Here is a 20,700-nt window from a genome sequence, read left to right as displayed (position 1 = left end):
TCTCCTTGCTCGCACACACTTTTTCAGTTCTGCACACAAACATTCTGTGGGTTTGAGGTCAGTTAATATAATGTTTACATACCTTACATTACTCATCTCATATGTATATACTGTACTCTATATCATTTACTGCATCTTGCCATCTTTATGTAATACATGTATCACTAGCCACTTTAAACTATGCCACTATGTTTATATACCCTACATTACTCATCTCATATGTATATACTGGACTCTATACTATCTACTGCATCTTGCCTATGCCGTTCTGTACCATCACTCATTCATATATCTTTATGTACATATTCTTTATCCCTTTACACTTGTGTGTATAAGGTAGTAATTGTGGAATTGTTAGGTTAGATTACTCGTTGGTTATTACTGCATTGTCGGAACTAGAAGCACAAGCATTTCGCTACACTGGCATTAATATCTGCTAACCATGTGTATGTGACAAATACAATTCGATTTGATTTGAGGGCTTTGTGATGGTCACTCCAATACCTTGACTTTGTTGTCCTTATTAACCTCTCTTGGGTAGGTGGCAGTATTTTCACGTCCGGATGAAAAGCATGCCCTAAGTAAACTGCCTGTTGCTCTGGCCCAGAAGCTATGATATGCCTAAAAATTGGTATATATGGATAGAAAAAACAAAACGTTTCTAAAACTGTTAAAATAATGTCTGCGAGTATAACATAACTGATATGGCAGGCGAAACCCTGAGGACAAACCAGCCGCCCCCCCAAAAAAAATTCAGCCTAGCACTATTTTCAATGGCTGTCACATTTATTACAAGGGAAAGTTCTCCCAGAATGCAGTTCCTAGGGCTTCCACTAGGTGTCAATCTTTAGAAAGAGTTTCAGACTGGTTTTTGGAAAAATGAGCCAGAAATGGTAGTTTTTCTAAGGGGCTCCCATTTTGGCAGTAGTGTTTCCAAGCACGTGGAAGAGAGCGCGTTCTTTGGTATTATTCTCTGGTAAAGACAATAACGATTCTCAGTCTTAAATTTTATCGTTTATTTTATCGTTTATTTACGTATTAGGGTACCTAAGGTCTGATTATAAACGTTGTTTGACTTGTTTGGAAAAGTTTATTAATAACGTTTGGGATTCACTTTGTGTGCATTTTGATGGAGGGAAACTGGGTGGATTATTGACTGAAGCGCGCCAGCTAAACTGAGTTTTTATGGATATTCTTCAAGGCAAAACTGCTCCAGCTCCTTCAAGTTGGATGGGTTTCGCTGCTGTACAGCAATCTTTAAGTGATACCTCAAATTCTCAATTGGATTGAGGTCTGGGCTTTGACTAGGCCATTTCAAGACATTTAAATGTACCCCCTTAAACCACTCAAGTGTTGCTTTAGCAGTATGCTTAGGGTCATTGTCCTGCTGGAAGTTGAACCTCCGTCCTAGTCTCAAATCTCTGGAAGACAAACAGGTTTCCCACAATAATGTCCCTGTATTTAGCGCCATCCATCATTCCTTCAATTGTGACCAGTTTCCCACTCCCTGCTAATGAAAAACATCCCCACATCATGATGCTGTGGTGGGTGTTGGGTCTGCGCCACACACAGCGTTTAATAAAAATCCATTTAAATTACAGGTTGTAATGCAACAAAATAGGAAAAACTCAAAGGGGGATGAATACTTTTGTAGGATGAAACAGTCCGGTGTTCAGACCACTTCACTTCTTACACATTTTGTTATGTTACAGCCTTATTCTAAAACGGATTAAATATATTTTTCCTTAATCTATACAAAATCCAACGTAATCACACAAAATTAGGAAGCATCACTAACAGAGAGGCTTCAGCCTACATACAGACTTGAAGTCATTGGCCACTAACCAATGGATCACTATACATTAATAATGATGATTACATTTCTTGCACTACTCATCCCAGAAGTATTCAGTTGAAGTTGGAAGTTTACATACACTTAAGTTGGAGTCATTAAAACTAGTTTATGAACAACTCCACATTTCCTTGTTAATAAACTACTAGTTATGGCAAGTCGGTTAGGACATCTACTTTGTGCATGACAAGTACTTTTTCCAACAATTGTTTACAGACAGATTATTTCACTACATCACAATTCCGGTGGTTCACAAGCTTACATACACTAAGTTGACTGTGCCTTTAAACAGCTTGGACAATTCCAGAAAATTATGTCATGGATATAGAAGCTTCTGATGGGCTAATTGACATCATTTGAGTCAATTGGAGGTGTACCTGTGGATGTATTTCAAGGCCTTACCATCAAACTCAGTGCCTCTTCGCTTGACATCATGGGAAAATCAAAAGAAATCAGCCAAGACCTCAGAATTTTTTGTTTGTAGACCTTCACAAGTCTAGTTCATCCTTGCAAGCAATTACCAAATGCCTGAAAGTACCACGGTCATAAGTACAAACAATAGTATGCAACTATAAACACCATGGGACCACGAAGCCGTCATACCACTCAGGAAGGAGATGTGTTCTGTCTCCTAGAGATTAATGTACTTTAGTGCGAAAAGTGCAAATCAATTCCAGAACAACAGCAAAGGACCTTGTGAAGATGCTGGAGGAAAAAAGGTACAAAAGTATCTGATATCCACAGTTAAACGAGTCCTATATCGACATAACCTGAAAGGCCTCTCAGTAAGGAAGAAGCCACTGATCCAAAACCGCCATAAAAAAGCCAGACTACGGTTTGCAACTGCACATGGGGACAACTTTTTTCCGTACTTTTTGGAGAAATGTCCTCTGGTCTGATGAAACAAAAATAGAACTGTTTGGCCATAATGACCATTGTTATGTTTGGAGGGAAAAGGGGAAGGCTTGCACACCAAAGAACACCATACCAACCGTGAAGCACAGGGGTGGCAGCATCATGTTGTGGGGGTGTATTGCAGCAGGAGGGACTGGAGTGCTTCACAAAATAGATGGCATCATGAGGGAAGAAAATGTGGATATATTGAAGCAAAATCTCAAGAAATCAGTGAGGAAGTTAAAGGTTGGTCGCAAATTGCTCTTTCAAATGGACAATGACCCCAAGCATACTTCCAAAGATGTGGCAAAATGGCTTAAGGACAACCAAGTCAAGGTATTGGAGTGGCCAACACAAAGTCCTGACCTCAATCCCCTAGAAAATGTGTAGGCAGAACTAAAAATGTGTGTGTGAGCAAGGAGGCCTACAAACCTGACTCCGTTACACCAGCTCTGTCAGGAGGAATGGGCCAAAATTCACACAACTTATTGTGGGAAGCTTGTGGAAGGCTACCTGAAACATTTGACCCAAGTTTAACATTTTAAAATGCAATGCATTCAGGCTCTCCAGAGGGTTGTAGGCTCTCCAGAGGGTAGTGAGGTCTGCACAACGCATCACCAGGGGCAAACTACCTGCCCTCCAGGACACCTACACCACCCGATGTCACCGGAAGATCATCAAGGACAACAACCACCCAAGCCACTGTCTGTTCACCGCGCTATCGCCTAGAGGGTGAGGTCAGTACAGGTGCATTAAAGCTGGGACCGAGAGACTGAAAAACAGCTTCTGTCTCAAGGCCATCAGACTGTTAAACAGCCATCACTAACATTGAGAGGCTGCTGCCAACATACTGACTCAAATCTCTAGCCACTTCATTAATTAAAAATTGGATGTAATAAATGTATCACCAGTCACTTTAAACAATGCCACTTTATATAATGTTTACATACCCTACATTACTCATCTCATATGTATATACTGTACTCTATACCATCTACTGCATCTTGCCTACGTCATTCGGCCATCCATGTATTTATATGTACATATTCTTAGTCATTCCTTACACTTGTGTCTAAGGTAGTTGTGAAATTGTTAGATTACTTGTTAGATGTTGCGCACTGTCGGAACTCGAAGCACAAGCATTTCTCCACACTCACAATAACATCTGCTAACCATATGTATGCGACCAATAAAAATCGATTTAATGACAAAGGGAAAACAGGTTTGTAGAAATGTTTGCAAATGTATTAAAAGCACAGAAATACATTTAGGTAAGTATTCAGACCCTTTGCTATGAGACTCAAAATAGAGCTCAGGTGCATCCCGTTTCCATTGATCATCCTTGAGATGTTTCCACAACTTGGAGTCCACCGGGAAGGAATGTCTCGAGGCACAAATCTGGGGAAGGGTCCAAAAACATTTCTGCAGAAGTGAAGGTCCCTAAGAACACAATGGCCTCCATCAATATTAAAGGGAAGAGGTTTGTAACCACCAAAACTATTTCTAGAACTGGCCGTCCAGCCAATGTGAGCTATCTGGGGATGGCCTTGGTCAGAGATGTGACCAAAAACCTGCTGGTCACTGACAGACCTCCAGAGTTCCTCTGTGGAGATGGGAGAACCTTCCAAAAGGACAACCATCTCTGCAGCACTCCACCACTCAGGCCTTTACGGTAGAGTGGCCAGACAGAAAGATGACCGGAGCAAAGTACAGAGATCCTTAATGAAATCCTGCTCCAGAGTGCTCAGGACCTCAGACTGGGGCGAAGGTTTACCTTCCAACAGGAAACAACCCTAAGCACACAGCCAACAATGCAGGAGTGGCTTCAGGACATGTCTCTGAATGTCCTTGTGGCCCAGCCAGAGTCCGGACTTGAAGTCGAACAAACATCTCCGGAGAGACCTGAAAATAGCTGTCCAACCTAACAGAGCTTGAGAGGATCTGCAGAGAATAATGGGAGAAACTGCCCAAATACAGGTGTGCCAAGCTTGTAGCATCATACCCAAGAAGACTTGAGGCTGTAATCACTGCCAAAGCTGCTTCAACAAAGTACTGCGTAAAAGGTCTGAATTAGGGATGCACGATATATCGGAAGCTAGCCACAATAAGGACCAGGCACAATAGTGGAATTTGCAGGTTGCCTTCGAAATAAAAGTATGTCATTGACATTGATGAAAATGAAAAAAAAAAATAGTAGAATTATGCCATACTTTTATTTTGAAGGCTAACCGAAAAGTCCCACTATTGAGACTAATTCTTATTGTGGCTCGCTTCACATAGATGGGTCCAACCACCATCAATCAAATCAGAACTGTCGTATACATTTTTGTTATTTTAGATGACACCGGGCTATATAGTTAGCTAGCTAACTATAATTAATGAAACAGATGTCGTTTTGCTATGTTTTTGGGTAAGAACTACATTTTTTTGCATTCATAAGCAAGCTGGCGTTTTTCTTCATGACCACCACTGTAGGTGCGCGAGACAACTGCAGCATCATAGCATACGTATCGATGAATCGTTGCGACATGAAATACGAATGATTGTGTAGTAACTACATAAGAAATTTATGAGCGAGTTAAATTATTATTTGACGTGCAGTCATTCAGGTCCTGATTTGTCAACATTCTTATTTAACATGTCAAATAGTGTTATTTGACACGTCAAAGACCTAAACGGCGTTCCATAGAAATCCTGGTTGAGAATGAAATGACTGAACAAATATACAACAAAACAGCACAGCAAGTAAGTGAAAGAAATAGGTTTTGATTATGTTTTACTGGTAATGGGGACATAGGTAAATGCCAACAAAAATAACTTTTTGGTCAGTGTGGTGTGTAAACTACACTGCTCAAAAAAATAAAGGGAACACTAAAATAACACATCCTAGATCTGAATGAATTAAATATTCTTATGAAATACTTTTTTCTTTACATAGTTGAATGTGCTGACAGCAAAATTACAAAAATTATCAATGGAAATCAAATTTATCAACCCATGGAGGTCTGGATTTGGAGTCACACTCAAAATTAAAGTGGAAAACAACACTACAGGCTGATCCAACTTTGATCTAATGTCCTTAAAACAAGTCAAAATGAGGCTCAGTAGTGTGTGTGGCCTTCACGTGCCTGTATGACCTCCATACAACGCCTGGGCATGCTCCTGATGAGGTGGCGGATGGTCTCCCGAGGGATCTCCTCCCAGACCTGAACTAAAGCATCCGCCAACTCCTGGACAGTCTGTAGTGCAACGTGGCGTTGGTGGATGGAGCGAGACATGATGTCCCAGATGTGCTCAATTGGATTCAGGTCTGGGGAACGGGCGGGCCAGTTCATAGCATCAATGCCTTCCTCTTGCAGGAACTGCTGACAGACTCTAGCCACATGAGGTCTAGCATTGTCTTTCATTAGGAGGAACCCAGGGCCAACTGCACTAGCATATGGTCTCACAAGGGGTCTGAGGTTCTCATCTCGGTACCTAATGGCAGTCAGGCTACCTCTGGCGAGCACATGGAGGGCTGTTCGGACCCCCAAAGAAATGCCACCCCACACCATGACTGACCCACCGCCAAACCGGTTATGCTGGAGGATGTTGCAGGCAGCAGAACGTTCTCCACAGCGTCTCCAGACTGTCACATGTGCTCAGTGTGAACCTGCTTTCATCTGAAGAGCACAGGGCTCCAATGGCGAATTTACCAATCTTGGTGTTCTCTGGCAAATGCCAAACGTCCTGCACGGTGTTGGGCTATAAGCACAACCCCCACCTGTGGACGTCGGGCCCTCATACCACCCTCACTCATGGAGTCTGTTTCTGACCGTTTGAGCAGACACATGTACATTTGTGGCCTGCTGGAGGTCATTTTGCAGGGCTCTTGCAGTGCTCCTCCTTGCACAAAGGCGGAGGTAGCGGTCCTGCTGCTGGGTTGTTGCCTTCCTACGGCCTCCTCCACATCTCCTGATGTACTGGCCTGTCTTCTGGTAGCGCCTACCCCGGCCAAACCTGGACAACAATGGGCCAATCGGAGGGAACACCGGCGACCGTTGTCAGCTTGCAGGCACCCGGCCTGCCACAAGGAGTCGCTAGAGCGCAATGGGGAAAGGAAATCAGCTTGCGATCAAACCCGGGGCTGTAGTGACACCTCAAGCACGGCGATGCAGTGCTTTAGACCGCTGCGTCACTCGGGAGGCCCCGCTATAGTTCATTCTTACATATTCTGTTTGAGCTGCTTTTAAAAGCAACAGTCGAATTAAAAACATTTCCGTAAAAGCAAGCTATAACTGATGGTTTGGTTAGCTAAACTAGCAAGTCTGTGTGTTTGGTTAGCAAGGCAACTACTGTGTAGCTATTGAGTAACTTGCTAGCTACTTCAGTCGATGTTGAAAACATTCATACCTGCAAATTAACACATTCCTAGCAGCAAATGTGTTCAATTATATAACCATGGTATAAAAGGGATAATCAACTCGGGGCTCTATGCGTTCTCTGGAAAATAATGCAACCGTCCACATCGTTTATCATTTTCCAAAAACGCATAGCCTCTTGTTGATTATCCCTTACATCTCACATGGCGCTGTACTTCCTTTCAAGTTAGACACCTTGGGTCATTTAAAAACACATACATATAGACTTAATGAAGTTAACACAATATGTATGTATTACTAATTAGGGAATTTACCCTAAAACAAAAACAAATTAAAAACCAGTTTAAACCATACGTTAATTGTTTTTTAAACATTTTTAAAAACAATACAAATACATTAAGTTGCAAGAAGTCCAGCAATGCAATTACATTGACAATTACAGGGCTGTGAATAGTTAGTTTAGCTTGTCTACCAAGATGCATGACAAAGTTAAATGCTTTGTGAAGCCTCAATTAAATATGATTTATAAAGCCTTTATTAAGCAGCGTTAGTGCCACACTTTATAAAGTACAGGCTTATGTCACATTTGACAGTGGTTGTTATATCAGTTATGCCACCTTTATGAACACTTTAAAACATGACACATGGTAATAGATGTGATTTATGTAGTGTTTATAAAGGCTTTATGAAGCATTTACAAGCTGCACGTCATTTAAAGAATAGTCACTTCAATTCTTCTATCAAATGTGTCACACATTTGGAAATCAACTAAATGCATTTAACTTATTAGAAAATGTATTAAACTGAATGCATCAGCCTTTTGTATTCTCTGAAAAGGCAATGACAAGGAATGCCTGTCTGTGTGTGTGTGCAGTGCCGGAGCGCATACACTACCGTTCAAAAGTTTGGGTCACTTAGAGATGTCCTTGTTTTTTAAATAATATTTTTTTGTCCATTAAAATAACATCAAATTGATCAGAAATACAGTGTAGACATTAATGTTGTAAATGACTACTGTAGCTGGAAACGGCAGATTTTTTATGGAGTATCTGCTTAGGCGTACAGAGGCCCATTATCAGCAACCATCGCTCCTATGTTCCAATGGCAAGTTGTTAGCTAATCCAAGTTTATCATTTTAAAAGGCTAATTGATCATTAGAAAACCCTTTTGCAATTATGTTAGCACAGCTGAACTCTGTCGTGCTGATTAAAGAAGCAATAAAACTGTCCTTCTTTAGCCTAGTTGAGTATCTGGAGCATCAGCATTTGTGGGTTCGATTACAGGCTCAAAATGGCCAGAAACAAATAACTTTCTTCTGAAACTAGTCAGTCTATTCTTGTTCTGAGAGATTGAGGCTATTCCATGCAAGAAATTGCAAAGAAACTGAAGATCTTGTACAACGCTGTGTTCTACTCCCTTCACAGAACAGCACAAATGGTCTCTAACCAGAAAGAAAGAATGGGAGGCGCCGGAGGAATGGGAGGCGCCGGTGCACAACTGAGCAAGAGGACAAGTACATTACTGGCTAGTTTGCGAATCAGACACTTCACAAGTCCTCATTTATTTATTTATTTTGCATGGAGCGCTAAGCCTTGGCTGGACATTTAACTCGCTTATTTTTGGCTGTTTAAAAAATATATATATGTTGAAGTTAGAAGTTTAAATACTCCTTAGCCAAATACATTTAAACCCGGGTTTTCACAATTCCTGACATTTAATCCTAGTTCAAATTCTCGGTCTTAGGCCAGTTAGGATCACCACTTTATTTTAAGAATGTAAATTGTCAAAATAATAGTAGAGAGAATGATTTATTTCAGCATTTATTTATTTCATCACATTCCATGTGGGTCAAAAGTTTACATACACTCAATTAGTATTTGCTAGCATTGCCTTTCAATTGTTTCACTTGGGTCAAAGGTTTCGGGTAGCCTTCCACAAGCTTCCCACAATAAGTTGGGTGAATGTTGGCCCATTCCTCCAAACAGAGCTGGTGTAACGGAGTCAGGTTTGTAGGCCTCCTTGCTCGCACACGTCTTTTCAGTTATGCCCACAAATTTTCTATAGGATTGAGGTCAGGGCTTTGTGATGGCCACTCCAATACCTTGACTTTGTTGTCCTTAAGCCATTTTGCCACATCTTTGGAAGTATGCGTGTGGTCATTGTCCATTTGGAAGATCCATTTGCGACCAAGCTTTAACTTCCTGACTGATGTCTTGAGATGTTGCTTCAATATACCCACATTATTTTCCTTCTCATGAAGCCATCTATTTTGTGAAGTGCACCAGTCTCTCCTGCAGCAAAGCACCTCCACAACATGATGCTGCCACCCCCGTTCTTCACGGTTGGGATACTGTTCTTCGGCTTGCAAGCTTCCTCCTTTATCCTCCAAACATAATGATGGTCATTATGGCCAAACGGTTCTATTTTTTTTTCTCCATCAGACCAGAGGACATTTCTCCAAAATATACGATCTTTGTTCCCATGTGCATTTGCCAACCGTAGTCTGGCTTTTTATGGCGGTTTTGGAGCAGTGGCTTCCTTCCTTGCTGAGCTGCCTTTCAGGTTGGCAATTTAGGACTCATTTTAATGTGGCTATAGATACCTCCGCACCCATTTCCTCCAGCATCTTCACAAGGTCCTTGAATGTTCTCTAGGAGACAGAATGCGTCTACTTCCTGAGCGCTATGACAGCTGCGTGGTCCCATGGTGTTTATACTTGCGTACAATTGTTTGTACAAATGAACGTGGTACCTTCAGGCATTTGGCTGATTTCTTTTGATTTTCTCATCATGTCAAGCAAAGAGGCACTGAGTTTGAAGGTAGGCCTTCAAATACATCCACAGGTACACCTCCAATTGACTCAAATGATGTCAATTACCCTATCAGAAGCTTCTAAAGACATAACATAATTTTCTTGAATTTTCCAAGTACAGTCAACTTAGTGTATGTAAACTTCTGACCCACTGGAATTGGGATACAGTGAATTATAAATTAAATAATCGGTCTTTAAACAATTGTTGGAAAAATTACTTGCATCATGCACAAAGAGGTCTTAACAGACTTGCCAAAACTATAGTTTGTTAATAACCTCTTAGGGGTCCCTTAAGCGCAAGTCCTGCTCGAATCCCGTTAGCGGGATTGATTTGACAATATCCAGTGCAATTGCAGAACGCCAAAATATAAACTACAGAAATATAAATATTCAACATTCCCGAAAAAATATAAGTGTAGTACATCCAAATAAATCTTAACTTCTTGTTAATCCAGCTGCTGGGTTTGATTTCAAAAAGGCTTTACGGCCAAAGCACACCATGCAATTATCTGAGGACAGCGCCCCGCATACAAACAAATGAAAATCATTTTTCAACCAGGCAGGTGCGACACAAAAGTCAGAAATAGCCATATAATAAATGCCTTACCTTTGCAAAAAGATGCAGATCTTCAATCTCAAATGTCTGTGACACAATGAATGGTCATTTTGTTCAATAAATTCCTTCTTTATATCTCCAAAATGTCAATTTATTTGGCACGTTTGATTCAGAAACACACTGGTTCCAACATTACTACAAAGTACCTAATAAGTTACCTGTAAACTTGGTCCAAACAATGTTCCTAATCCAACCTCAGGTATCCTAAAATGTAAATAATCTATCAAATTTAAGACGGGATAAACAGTTTCCAATACCGAAGAAAAATAACAGAGGGCGCTCCTGTTCACGCGCACCAAAATACTTCAGAGTGACACGTACAAAGAACAGCATTACTTCGTCATTTCACAAAAGGCAAAAATCAAACAATTTCTAAAGACTGTGGAAGCCATAGGAACTGCAATATGGGCCCTAAAAAAAAAATCTGGATTCCCATTGGAAAACATAATGACCTCAAAAAACAAATTCCCTGGATGGCTTGTGCTCGGGGTTTCACCTGCCAAATCAGTTCTATTATACTCACAGACATTATTTTAACAGTTTTAGAAACTTTTGTGTTTTCCATCCAATACTATCATACATATCCTAGCTTCTGGGCCTGAGTAACAGGCAGTTTACTTTGGGCACGCTTTTCATCCGGATGTGAAAATACTGCCCCGTATCGCAAAGAAATTTTAAGAAGAAATTTGTGTAGTGGTTGAAAAATGAGTTTTAAATAACTCCAACCTTAAGTGTATGTAAACTTTCGACTTCAACTGTTATTATTATATATATATATATATATACACAATCCTGCATTGGTTTCCAAAATTGCATTGGTATTCAATGCAATGGTGTAGTCCGAAGTATGTCAATTCTGATTAGCCAATGGGCTTTCATGAATTTGCATGAGTTTCATATTATTAGTTCAGCGCAACATGACCTGGCTCACCTCTCCCGCCAAATTCAAAACCAAGGCGGCACTGAAGATGAGAACATTGTTTTGACACGGCTAGCAGCTAGCAAGCCTTCTTTTGTTATTTAAAAAAGATCCGAGCGCAAAATGTCATCAGCAAAAAAAAACTAAGGCAGATGTCTGCTCATTTATTGCCTCTTGGACAAAGGAATGTGGAATTGGTTTACTGAAGGCCCGGTCTGTTTGCGCTCTCTGTTGTAAAACTGTTTGTCGGACTGGAAGTGTACAGCATTATTTTGAAAAGAGACATGAGAAAAACTTCAAGGATGAGGCGAACAAGGCTGAAGGAATCAAGAAGGCTGTGTCCAGGTTGGAAAAGCAAAGCAGTGTATTTACAAATCAACATTCAGTCCAAAAAAAAAAAGTCAACATAAAGGATTCACAAAGCTGATTGAAGATTGGCCAACCCGTGCTTAAATGTCACTATCATCCACCAAGAGAATCTGGGTTCCAAGTTCAAACCCTTGATGCTAATGGACATCGCATCTGTTTAGTGAGCTTTGGAATTCTTACGTATGTGGGCATTTAGATATTCAGGAGACACAATTACTTGTAATGCACATATGAAAATCATAACTGGCAGGCAGATCGTGAGACATGATAAGATATATTGTAAATTGGCACTCCACACAAAAAAGGTTGCTGACCCCTGAGCTAGGCCTATGTGCTAGCTAACAAGGTAGAACAGTTTAATTTATGAACACACCCTCCTGTCAGCATCCAACAGTTTGAACACCATGCTAGCCTGTCCACTTTGTTTAAATGTTTAAATCAAGTGGCTGGATAAGATGCGTATTTCTCCGAATGCCAATTCCTTATATAAATGCTTATTTTTATGCTCATTGCACATTTATAAAACACAGAGAAGACAGCTAGCACATAACAGTCTGTAGCTAAAATGCTGCTAGTGGCACATGGTGCCACGTGTGACAGAAACTGAGCATTCATTTTCCAGAAACAAATGTTCATTGATACTCCCGGTCTGCTCGCTGTCAATTGAGTCATGTAAAGGGTATAGTTAGAAAGGTTATGTTCTCCTCTATTACAGTAAAACCCTGAAATACAAATACCCAATGGCAGGGGCTTGGTGTATGGGTGGGAAGGTGCACACAGCACAGAAGGAGCGAAGGAGACGAGACCAAAAAGACCAAATGAGAACAAGCGGACAAATGCTCAAAAAATTATAAAAATAATATTTCATTCTTGCGATCCAGGCTTTTGGAATTTCATGCCAAAACATACATTTTAATTGATCAAATTACTTTGATATATCGCCACGCCCTATCATATACACACAGACCCACCCGTACATGAACTGATTGAAATACAGACACACACACAGATAATCACACATACAGATAAGAGAGGGGATGACAGCAAGGGAGTGTGCTGTAAGATTTGTATTGGCACACACTGCACCTTTCACCATCAGCTCTGCCCCTCACCTCTCTCCTCTCCCAGCAAATGCATCATCTCTTTCCAATTATATTGTCAGCCTGCTTGTCTGAGAACTTTGAATTGTACATGAGGCCAGCCTAGTCTCTCTCCAAATTTTATAATTACAAAAACATTCCCTACATCCTCCAGTCAATGAATGAAAAATCAAAGGGGAGTAGGCATGGCCCGTGACGTATTATAGAAAGAACAACAATCCCTCTATTATGGAAATCGTTACAAAAGCCATCTGTGCAAAAGCATCATTCGTCTGAATTGATTGGGTAGGAAATCTCTTTTCCATACAGTTATCATTATCTCTGTCACCTTCATTCATCCTGCTACTTTTACCACAGAAAGACAGGCAAACGGACAGCTCTGGAGAATTCCTGCTAGCATGAGGTGAAATGACCTACAGGAAAAGTGACATCCAGGCAGAGTTCTTCTATATTTAACATCATAACCTTGTCTAAATCGTCAAGTTGGCATAGGTAACAAATTAAATTGGATGAAAATGCCAAGCAATTAGGCCTGGACCTTCATACATTCACATATGCCAACTGAACATATCAGATGTATCAGGAAATGACCAAATAAAACATGTGAGCTACCAATGTAAATGTCATAAGGTGAATGCACCAATTTGTAAGTCGCTCTGGATAAGAGCGTCTGCTAAATGACTTAAATGTAATGTAAATGTAATGTTTGAGATATAATCATTTATATACAGTACTCTTTTTTTTGTGTTCTTGACCATTCTTTCAGAAATACTTTAAGTATCTTAAAAAGGCCACTTACTTCTCTGACAGTGGTTCTGAGTCCAGCAGCGCTCTCCAAAGTGTCCATTGATGGTAGTCTGAGGACAGGTGGTCTTCCCATAGGCCGTGCCTGGGCACACATCCCCACACTCCCGGTCATTCTTATTGGCCACAATGTAATTGTCCTCCACTGTGTCCAGGATCTTGGACCAGTCCAGGGTGGAGAGGTAGCAGAGGTCCGGGTTCTTCTCCACCCTCACGGCTCCCCGGGTGATGTTCATGAGGCTCTGGAGCCCCAGCTCCTTAAGGTCCACCATCTCAAACAGAACCAGGGCGTAGTTGAAGAACAGGTTGTTGCCTCGGATCACCGTCAGGTTGGGGAACAGATTGCTGAGGGACTCTAGACCATAGACCCTAAATAGGAGGAGGAAGTCGGTGACAACGGTCAGCTTGGGGTAGCTGAGGCCCCTGAAGTCCTCGGGCTTGGCCTTGAACATGAGGAGGATCTTCAAGTGGCCCTCAATTACTGTGCAGTTCTCTAATAACTGCAGGTTGGTCACGTTGTTACGGATATCCTTACTCTGACAGACTGGGGGAAATAGAGCAGGATAAAAAGAGAAGAGAAGACACGTCAGTAGCTGCATAGTAGTAGTGCATTGTATTACTTAGTAATTTCCAGGTACATTAAACAATTCAGCTGATTCAAGACTGAAATGTAAATAAATTGACATAACATTGGGTTAGGGTTGGTTTATCAACAAGATGAGTGTAAAATTGTGTGCTAAAAAAAACACAAGAGGTAGATAACACTAATACATTACACACAAGGAATCTGAGCAATTCATAAAACTGCTGCATCCTCTAAGCTACTACTGCACGGCACCGCAACACCACACAAGCTGAGGGCCAGTCAACCCATTTACCTGTGACTATATTCATGATTATGGTTGCAAAGGGTCGGAAACCTTCCGGTAAATTTCCATGTGAAGTTAAGCCTGGGAATTTGGGGAATGTTGCTTAAATTCATCAAAAAAGTTAGCATATAACAGTGATCTTTTTTTGTGGGATACGCAAGTCTAGGTCTTGTGGCATATTTTGGTTAAACTATCCCCAATTCAATGGAATTACAGCCCTCTGCATGCACAGTGGATTCTACCATCACATATGCAGTGCACTATTCCATCACATGTACAGCTGATTCTCAAGCTCTTGCACACTAATGAGATGCTATTGAGCCCACACTACTACACTGTCTGAGTCAAGGAACACATGCTTTCTGGTATGTTTTGATTACAATACTGGGTGGGGTGAATATATTTGATATGACATACATGTTTTTTTGTTAACTAGTAAATAGTAGCCTACAGCAAGCAAAGTGTGTTTAAATCATTTCTAACTTGTTAAACATTTCTGCAAGTTAGTTTGTATGGGTTTCAGCTTGCTTGAGCCTGCTAATGGAGTGTTAACTTCTCTGGGGTAGGGTGCAGCATTTGGAATTTTGGATGAAAAGAGTGCCCAAATTAAACTGCCTTCTACTCAGGCCCAGAAGATAGGATATGCATATAATTGGTATATTTGGATAGAAAACACTAACGTTTCCAAAACTGTTCAAATAGTGCCTGTGAGTATAACAGAACTAACTTGGCAGGCAGAAACCTGAGAAAAATCCATTCCCGAAGAAGGATTTTTGTTGTTGTTGTAGTTTTCTATTCAATGCCATTACAGTATCAATTGACTTAGGACTCAAATTGCAGTTCCTATGCCTTCCACTCAATGTCAACAGTCTTTAGAAATTGTTTCAGGCTTGTATTCTGAAAAATGAGGGAGTAAGAGCAGTCGGAATGAGTGGACCCTGCCGTGTCACAGAGCTTTTTCATGCGCGCGACCAAGAGAGTGCCATTGTTGTTTACCTTTTATATTGATGACGATATTGTCCGGTTGAAATATTATCGATTATTTAGGCTAGAAACAACCTGAGGATTGAATATAAACATCGTTTGACATGTTTCTATGAGCTTTACAGATAAAATTTATTTTTTTTGTCTGCCTGTTGTTGTGACTGCGTTTGAGCCTGTGGATTACTGAAGAAAACAAGAGCAAAACTGAGGTTTTTGTATATAAAGAGAGACTATGAACAAAAGGAACATTTATTGAATAAATGAATGTCTTCTGAGTGCAACCATATGAAGATCAAAGGTAGTGATTCATTTTCTCGCTAGCGTCCCACATACCCTAGAGAGGTTAATTCACCTGTTTCCATACATGTTTCATTTTAAAACAGTTATCTTACAAAGAAGTTGTTTAATCAAAGTGATTAACAATTTATCTGTACATGGAATTGTATTTGGGATTTTTTAACTAATTTTTTTCATTACAGGAAAATGCCACAGGCACTATCTGATGTGTGGAAACATTTCACAGCAGCTAATGTAGAAGGAAAAAGCTGTGGACATTTGCAGATACTGTGCCATATCATATGTGGAAAAATGCAACAAAGATGCAGAATTATCTGGCCAATTGCATAAAGTTCCTTCAGTGCTCACAACAAGCAACCTCTGACAAAAGTCGATCTACTTCTATTCAAGGTGAAAATGATGAATCAGACACCTTATCGATAGCAACAGCTCATGGTCCTCCTGGAATCAGAAGTGCTTTTGACTCAATGGAGGAATGTAGTCAGCGAAATGCAGATGAATGTCTTACTCGAACTGTATATGAAATTGGTTCACCTCTGATGCTCACAGGCAATGTGCATTGGAAGAGATTTCTGAATGTTCTTCACCCAGCATACACCCCTCCAACAAGACATGCTTGATCTACTAATTTGCTGTCCATATCAGTCTGCTGATATGGACAGCCACATCAAGAGGTTCCTCTTGGTTGATGTATTTTGGGAGAGAGTGGTAAGCAGCCTGAAACCTATAGCAGTAGCCATTGCACGTATTGAAGAAGACAATGCCATCCTGTCTGATGTTGACTCTGCTTGCAGATGTAAGAGAAGAAATCCGTACTGCCCTGCCCACTTCACTACTGCTGCAAGCAGAGAAAACGCTTTTCGATGTATTTCAGAACTGCAGTTAAGACTTTTGCCTGAAGCCCATACACACCGCAGCGTACATGTTGGACCCCAAGTATGCTGGCAAGAGCATCCTATCTGGTGCAGAGATCAACAAGGCCTATGGTGTCATCACTACCGTGTCTCGCCACCTTGACCTGGATGAGGGCAAGGTTCTTGGCAGTCTGGCGAAGTACACTTCAAAGCAATGGCTTTGGGATGGAGATGCTATATGGCAGTCATGCCACCATAGCTCATCAGCCACCTGGTGGAAGGGACTTTGTGGATCTGATTCTCTTTCCCTTGTTGCCTCATCATCCTCCAAATCGCACCAACATCAGCCGCCTCAGATCGCAACTGGTCCTTGTTTGGGAACACACACACCAAAGCACGTAACAGGCTGACCAATACAAGGGTTGAAAAATTGGTGGCCATCCTGGCAAATTTGAGGCTTTTTCAGCCTGACAACGAGCCATCCTCAACAAGGTTGGAAAGTGAAACTGAAGATGAGGGCTCAGAGGCTGATGTTCAAGATGTGGACATTGAGGGAGAAGATGTATGTTGAAAATGTTTTTGGGAGATGCGATGGATCATTGGGGATCATTCAATATTTCCTTTTGTTGTTCAGTGAAATCATCCCATGTGAAGTCAACTCATTTAATTAAAAGTTCAATTCGTAACTAAATAGTTATATTTCTATTTGAAGGATTTAATCATTTGCAATTATGTCTACTTATAAGGTAAAAGGTTTATGTTTCTGTCTCCATACGATTATGGTAAATATATCCAATGCAAAAAACATCTACATTTTAAAATGGTATTTATTTAAATTTGCATTGATTCCCGTTAATTCCCACGGAAATCCCCAAGTTACCATGTCTGAATATTCCCCAAAATGTGCAACCCTATTCAGGATACAGCGAAAGTATTATATAAAACACTGTTAGCCCAACAAGTTAAAGCTGAATGCAGCCATTTTTATCTGAAAATCAAATCATTTCTGGGTAACAATTTTTACTTGTTTGAGAAAACTAAGCGTCACATGTCACTACTTTACAGCAGAGGCATTTGAACGTGAACTTATTTTTTTATATATATATCAAAAGGCAAGAAAGACGGGAACCTTCCTGCTAGCCATGATTGGCTGAGATAATGGATGGGCTGGACATGCCGAGAGAAGCGTTCATATTGGTCGGATGTGTCTATAACATGAGCTTCTCAGTATGTGTAGGTCATCCTTTCTAACGCAACTTTTTTGAAAGATATCACAAAAAACTGTGATAATGTTGCTAATGTTCTCCACTTTTTGGAGGACTGAGTTTTGAAGTCACTGGAATGCCCAGTGGAAGCAGAGTATGATAGCGAAGGAGATTGAGAAAATTCAGGTGTTTGATTGCAAACAAATGCGGAGGCAGTCAAAAATAGAATAGTGTTGTATAAAACCGGATAACATCTTTAAACTAAGGGCAACCATGGCATCCGTGACAGAGAGGGAGAAGCGTTCAACAATGTTATGTTTAAGAGAGTCTTTGCTACATTTTCCGATATTATACATTTCAAATTTGGTCAGAAAGTCGTTTTCATTCCAAATTAAAGCGCACTGTCAGCTAACTAGCTAACGTTGGCTGGCTAGCTAACGTTACATGTATGATCTGAGTAGTAATAATATTCCTACCTCAGAGCCATTTCAATTGCTAGTTATAGCCTAATGTTGACTAGCTAACATCGACCCTCGTTGGTTAGCTTTAGCTACCTGTAGATTCATGGAGGGTAGTAACGTTATGAGTTGGGATTATGGTTCATTGTTCAGCTAGCTAGCTACATGTATAAACAAAAAAACTCCACTATGCAAGTACTCATTTCACTGTACTGTTTACACCTTCTGTATCCTGTGCGTGTGACAAATAAATGTTGATTTTATTTGATTCTGGTGTGTGTTTACCAGAGACAGTAATGTGAAAAACAACATGACCTGCACCAAAGTCAAATTAGGATATAACGTTAGGCAAACAAGACAGTGTCCAAGTTCTAAAATTATCCTGAAGAATGCCCTGCTTTTATTTCATAACATTTACTACCGTAAGCCATTTTCTGTAATAAGCCCGCCATTAACTTGTATATAATGATCTTGAGTAAATTTTCCTGTATCAATTAACACAAATTAGCTAGTTAAGATGTTGTCAGCTACAGTACCAGCCAAAGGTTTGGGACACACTTATTCAATGGTTTTTCTTTATTTTTACTATTTTTCTACAATGTAGAATAATAATGAAGACATCAAAATTATGAATTAACACATATGGAATCATGTAGTAACCAACAAAATGTTAAACAAATCAAAATATTTTATATGTGAGGATCTTCAAAGTAGCCACCCTTTGCCTTGATGACAGGTTTGCACAATCTAGCTAAACGTGCTAGCAAAAGTAGCTAAATGGACACTAGTAATGGACATTATCGAACAAAACAATGATTTATTGCGGAACTGGGATTCCTGGCACTGCATTCTGATGAAAGATCATCAAAGGGAATATTTATGATGTAATTTCGTATTTCTGTTGACTCCAACATGGTGGAGAAATGTTGCGTACCTCTGAGCGCCGTTTCAGATTATTGCATGGTATGCTTTTTCCGTAAAGTTAAAAAATCTGACACAGCGGTTGCATTAAGAAAAAGTATATGTTTAATCATATGTAAAACATGCATCTTTCATCAAAGTTTATGATGAGTATTTCTGTTATATGACGTGGCTCTCTGTAATTACTCCGGATAGTTTGGAGGCATTTCTGAACATGGCGCCAATGTAAACCGAGATTTGTGGATATAAATATGCACATTATCGAACAAAACATAAAGGTATTGTGTAACATGATGTCCTATGAGTGTCATATGATGAAGATTATCAAAGGTTAGTGATTCATTTTATCTCCATTTCTGCTTTTGTGACTATCTTTGGCTGTGAAAAGTGTTTTTGGGATTTGGTGGTGATCTAACATAAATATGTTGTGTTTTCGCTGTAAAATATTTTAAAAATCAGACATGAAGGGTAGATTAACAAGATGTCTATCTTTCATTTGCTGTATTGGACTTGTTAATGTGTGAAAGTGAAATATTTCCAAAAAATATTTTTTAATATCACGCGCTGCCTTTTCAGCGGAATGTTGGGGGGGGAACCTGTGTCCTAGACAGTTGTTTTGTTTTGTTACAGCCAGTTGTTAAGATGACTCCAGGAGGTGCTGTCTAGGGATTGTTTATGTAATTTTTCACAGCATTCCAGCTCCCTCTCAAGATCTAGCCTGTGTGCTTCCATTGCTTTTTTCTTAGAGGAAGCATATGCAATTAGATGACCTCTTAGTGTGGCTTTAGCAGTGTCCCACATTGTGGCCAGAGAAACAGGAGAATCTTTGTCTTGTGTGTAGTTGTCTATCCATGTAGTTACCAATATATGGAACACGTCATTTGATAGCATGGAGGTGTTGAATTTCCAGCTCTTTGACCTCGGGATGCTTTTGCAGAGGTCAAAGCGGAGGTGGACAAAGGCGTGATCTGAAAGTGCTATGGGTCCGATTGTACAAGTTGCTGAATTTATGAAACTCTTTGGGATAAAAATGTAATCTATACGGGAGTAGGTGTTATGGACATTAGAGTAGTATGTATAGTCCATAGATGAGCTATTAGTCTCTCTCCAGATATCTATCAGTCCCATCTCTTTAGTAAGAGAGTTCAACATCTTCGCAGATCTAGGATTTGTGGTGGGGACTTGAGATGATTTGTCTAGGGTTGGGTTAAGGGTACAATTAAAATCTCCGGCCACCACGCCAAAGGAGACAATGCTCATTGAACAGGGTTATAATTTTTGACATGAAGGCAGGAGTATCTGTGTTAGGGGTGTATATGTTTAATATAGTAATTGGTTGACCATATAGTGACCCAGTTTTCAAAATAAATCTCCCCTCCGGATCA

General features: G+C 40.3%; 1 protein-coding gene across 1 annotated transcript in view; it reads right to left on the bottom strand.

Annotated features, from left to right (window-relative positions):
• LOC124037972 (insulin receptor-like) overlaps positions 1-20,700 on the bottom strand; it is a 116,750-nt gene that overhangs the window by 43,929 nt on the left and 52,121 nt on the right. The window contains exon 2 of the mRNA XM_046353293.1: positions 13,723-14,271. Coding sequence (XP_046209249.1) covers positions 13,723-14,271 — 549 coding nt within the window. The remainder of the gene's footprint in view (positions 1-13,722; positions 14,272-20,700) is intronic.

Source organism: Oncorhynchus gorbuscha, linkage group LG06 (genome assembly GCF_021184085.1).
Source record: "Oncorhynchus gorbuscha isolate QuinsamMale2020 ecotype Even-year linkage group LG06, OgorEven_v1.0, whole genome shotgun sequence".
Lineage (NCBI taxonomy): Eukaryota > Metazoa > Chordata > Actinopteri > Salmoniformes > Salmonidae > Oncorhynchus > Oncorhynchus gorbuscha.
Note: the sequence above shows the minus strand (reverse complement) of the source record. Positions and strands in the feature narration are given on the sequence as shown.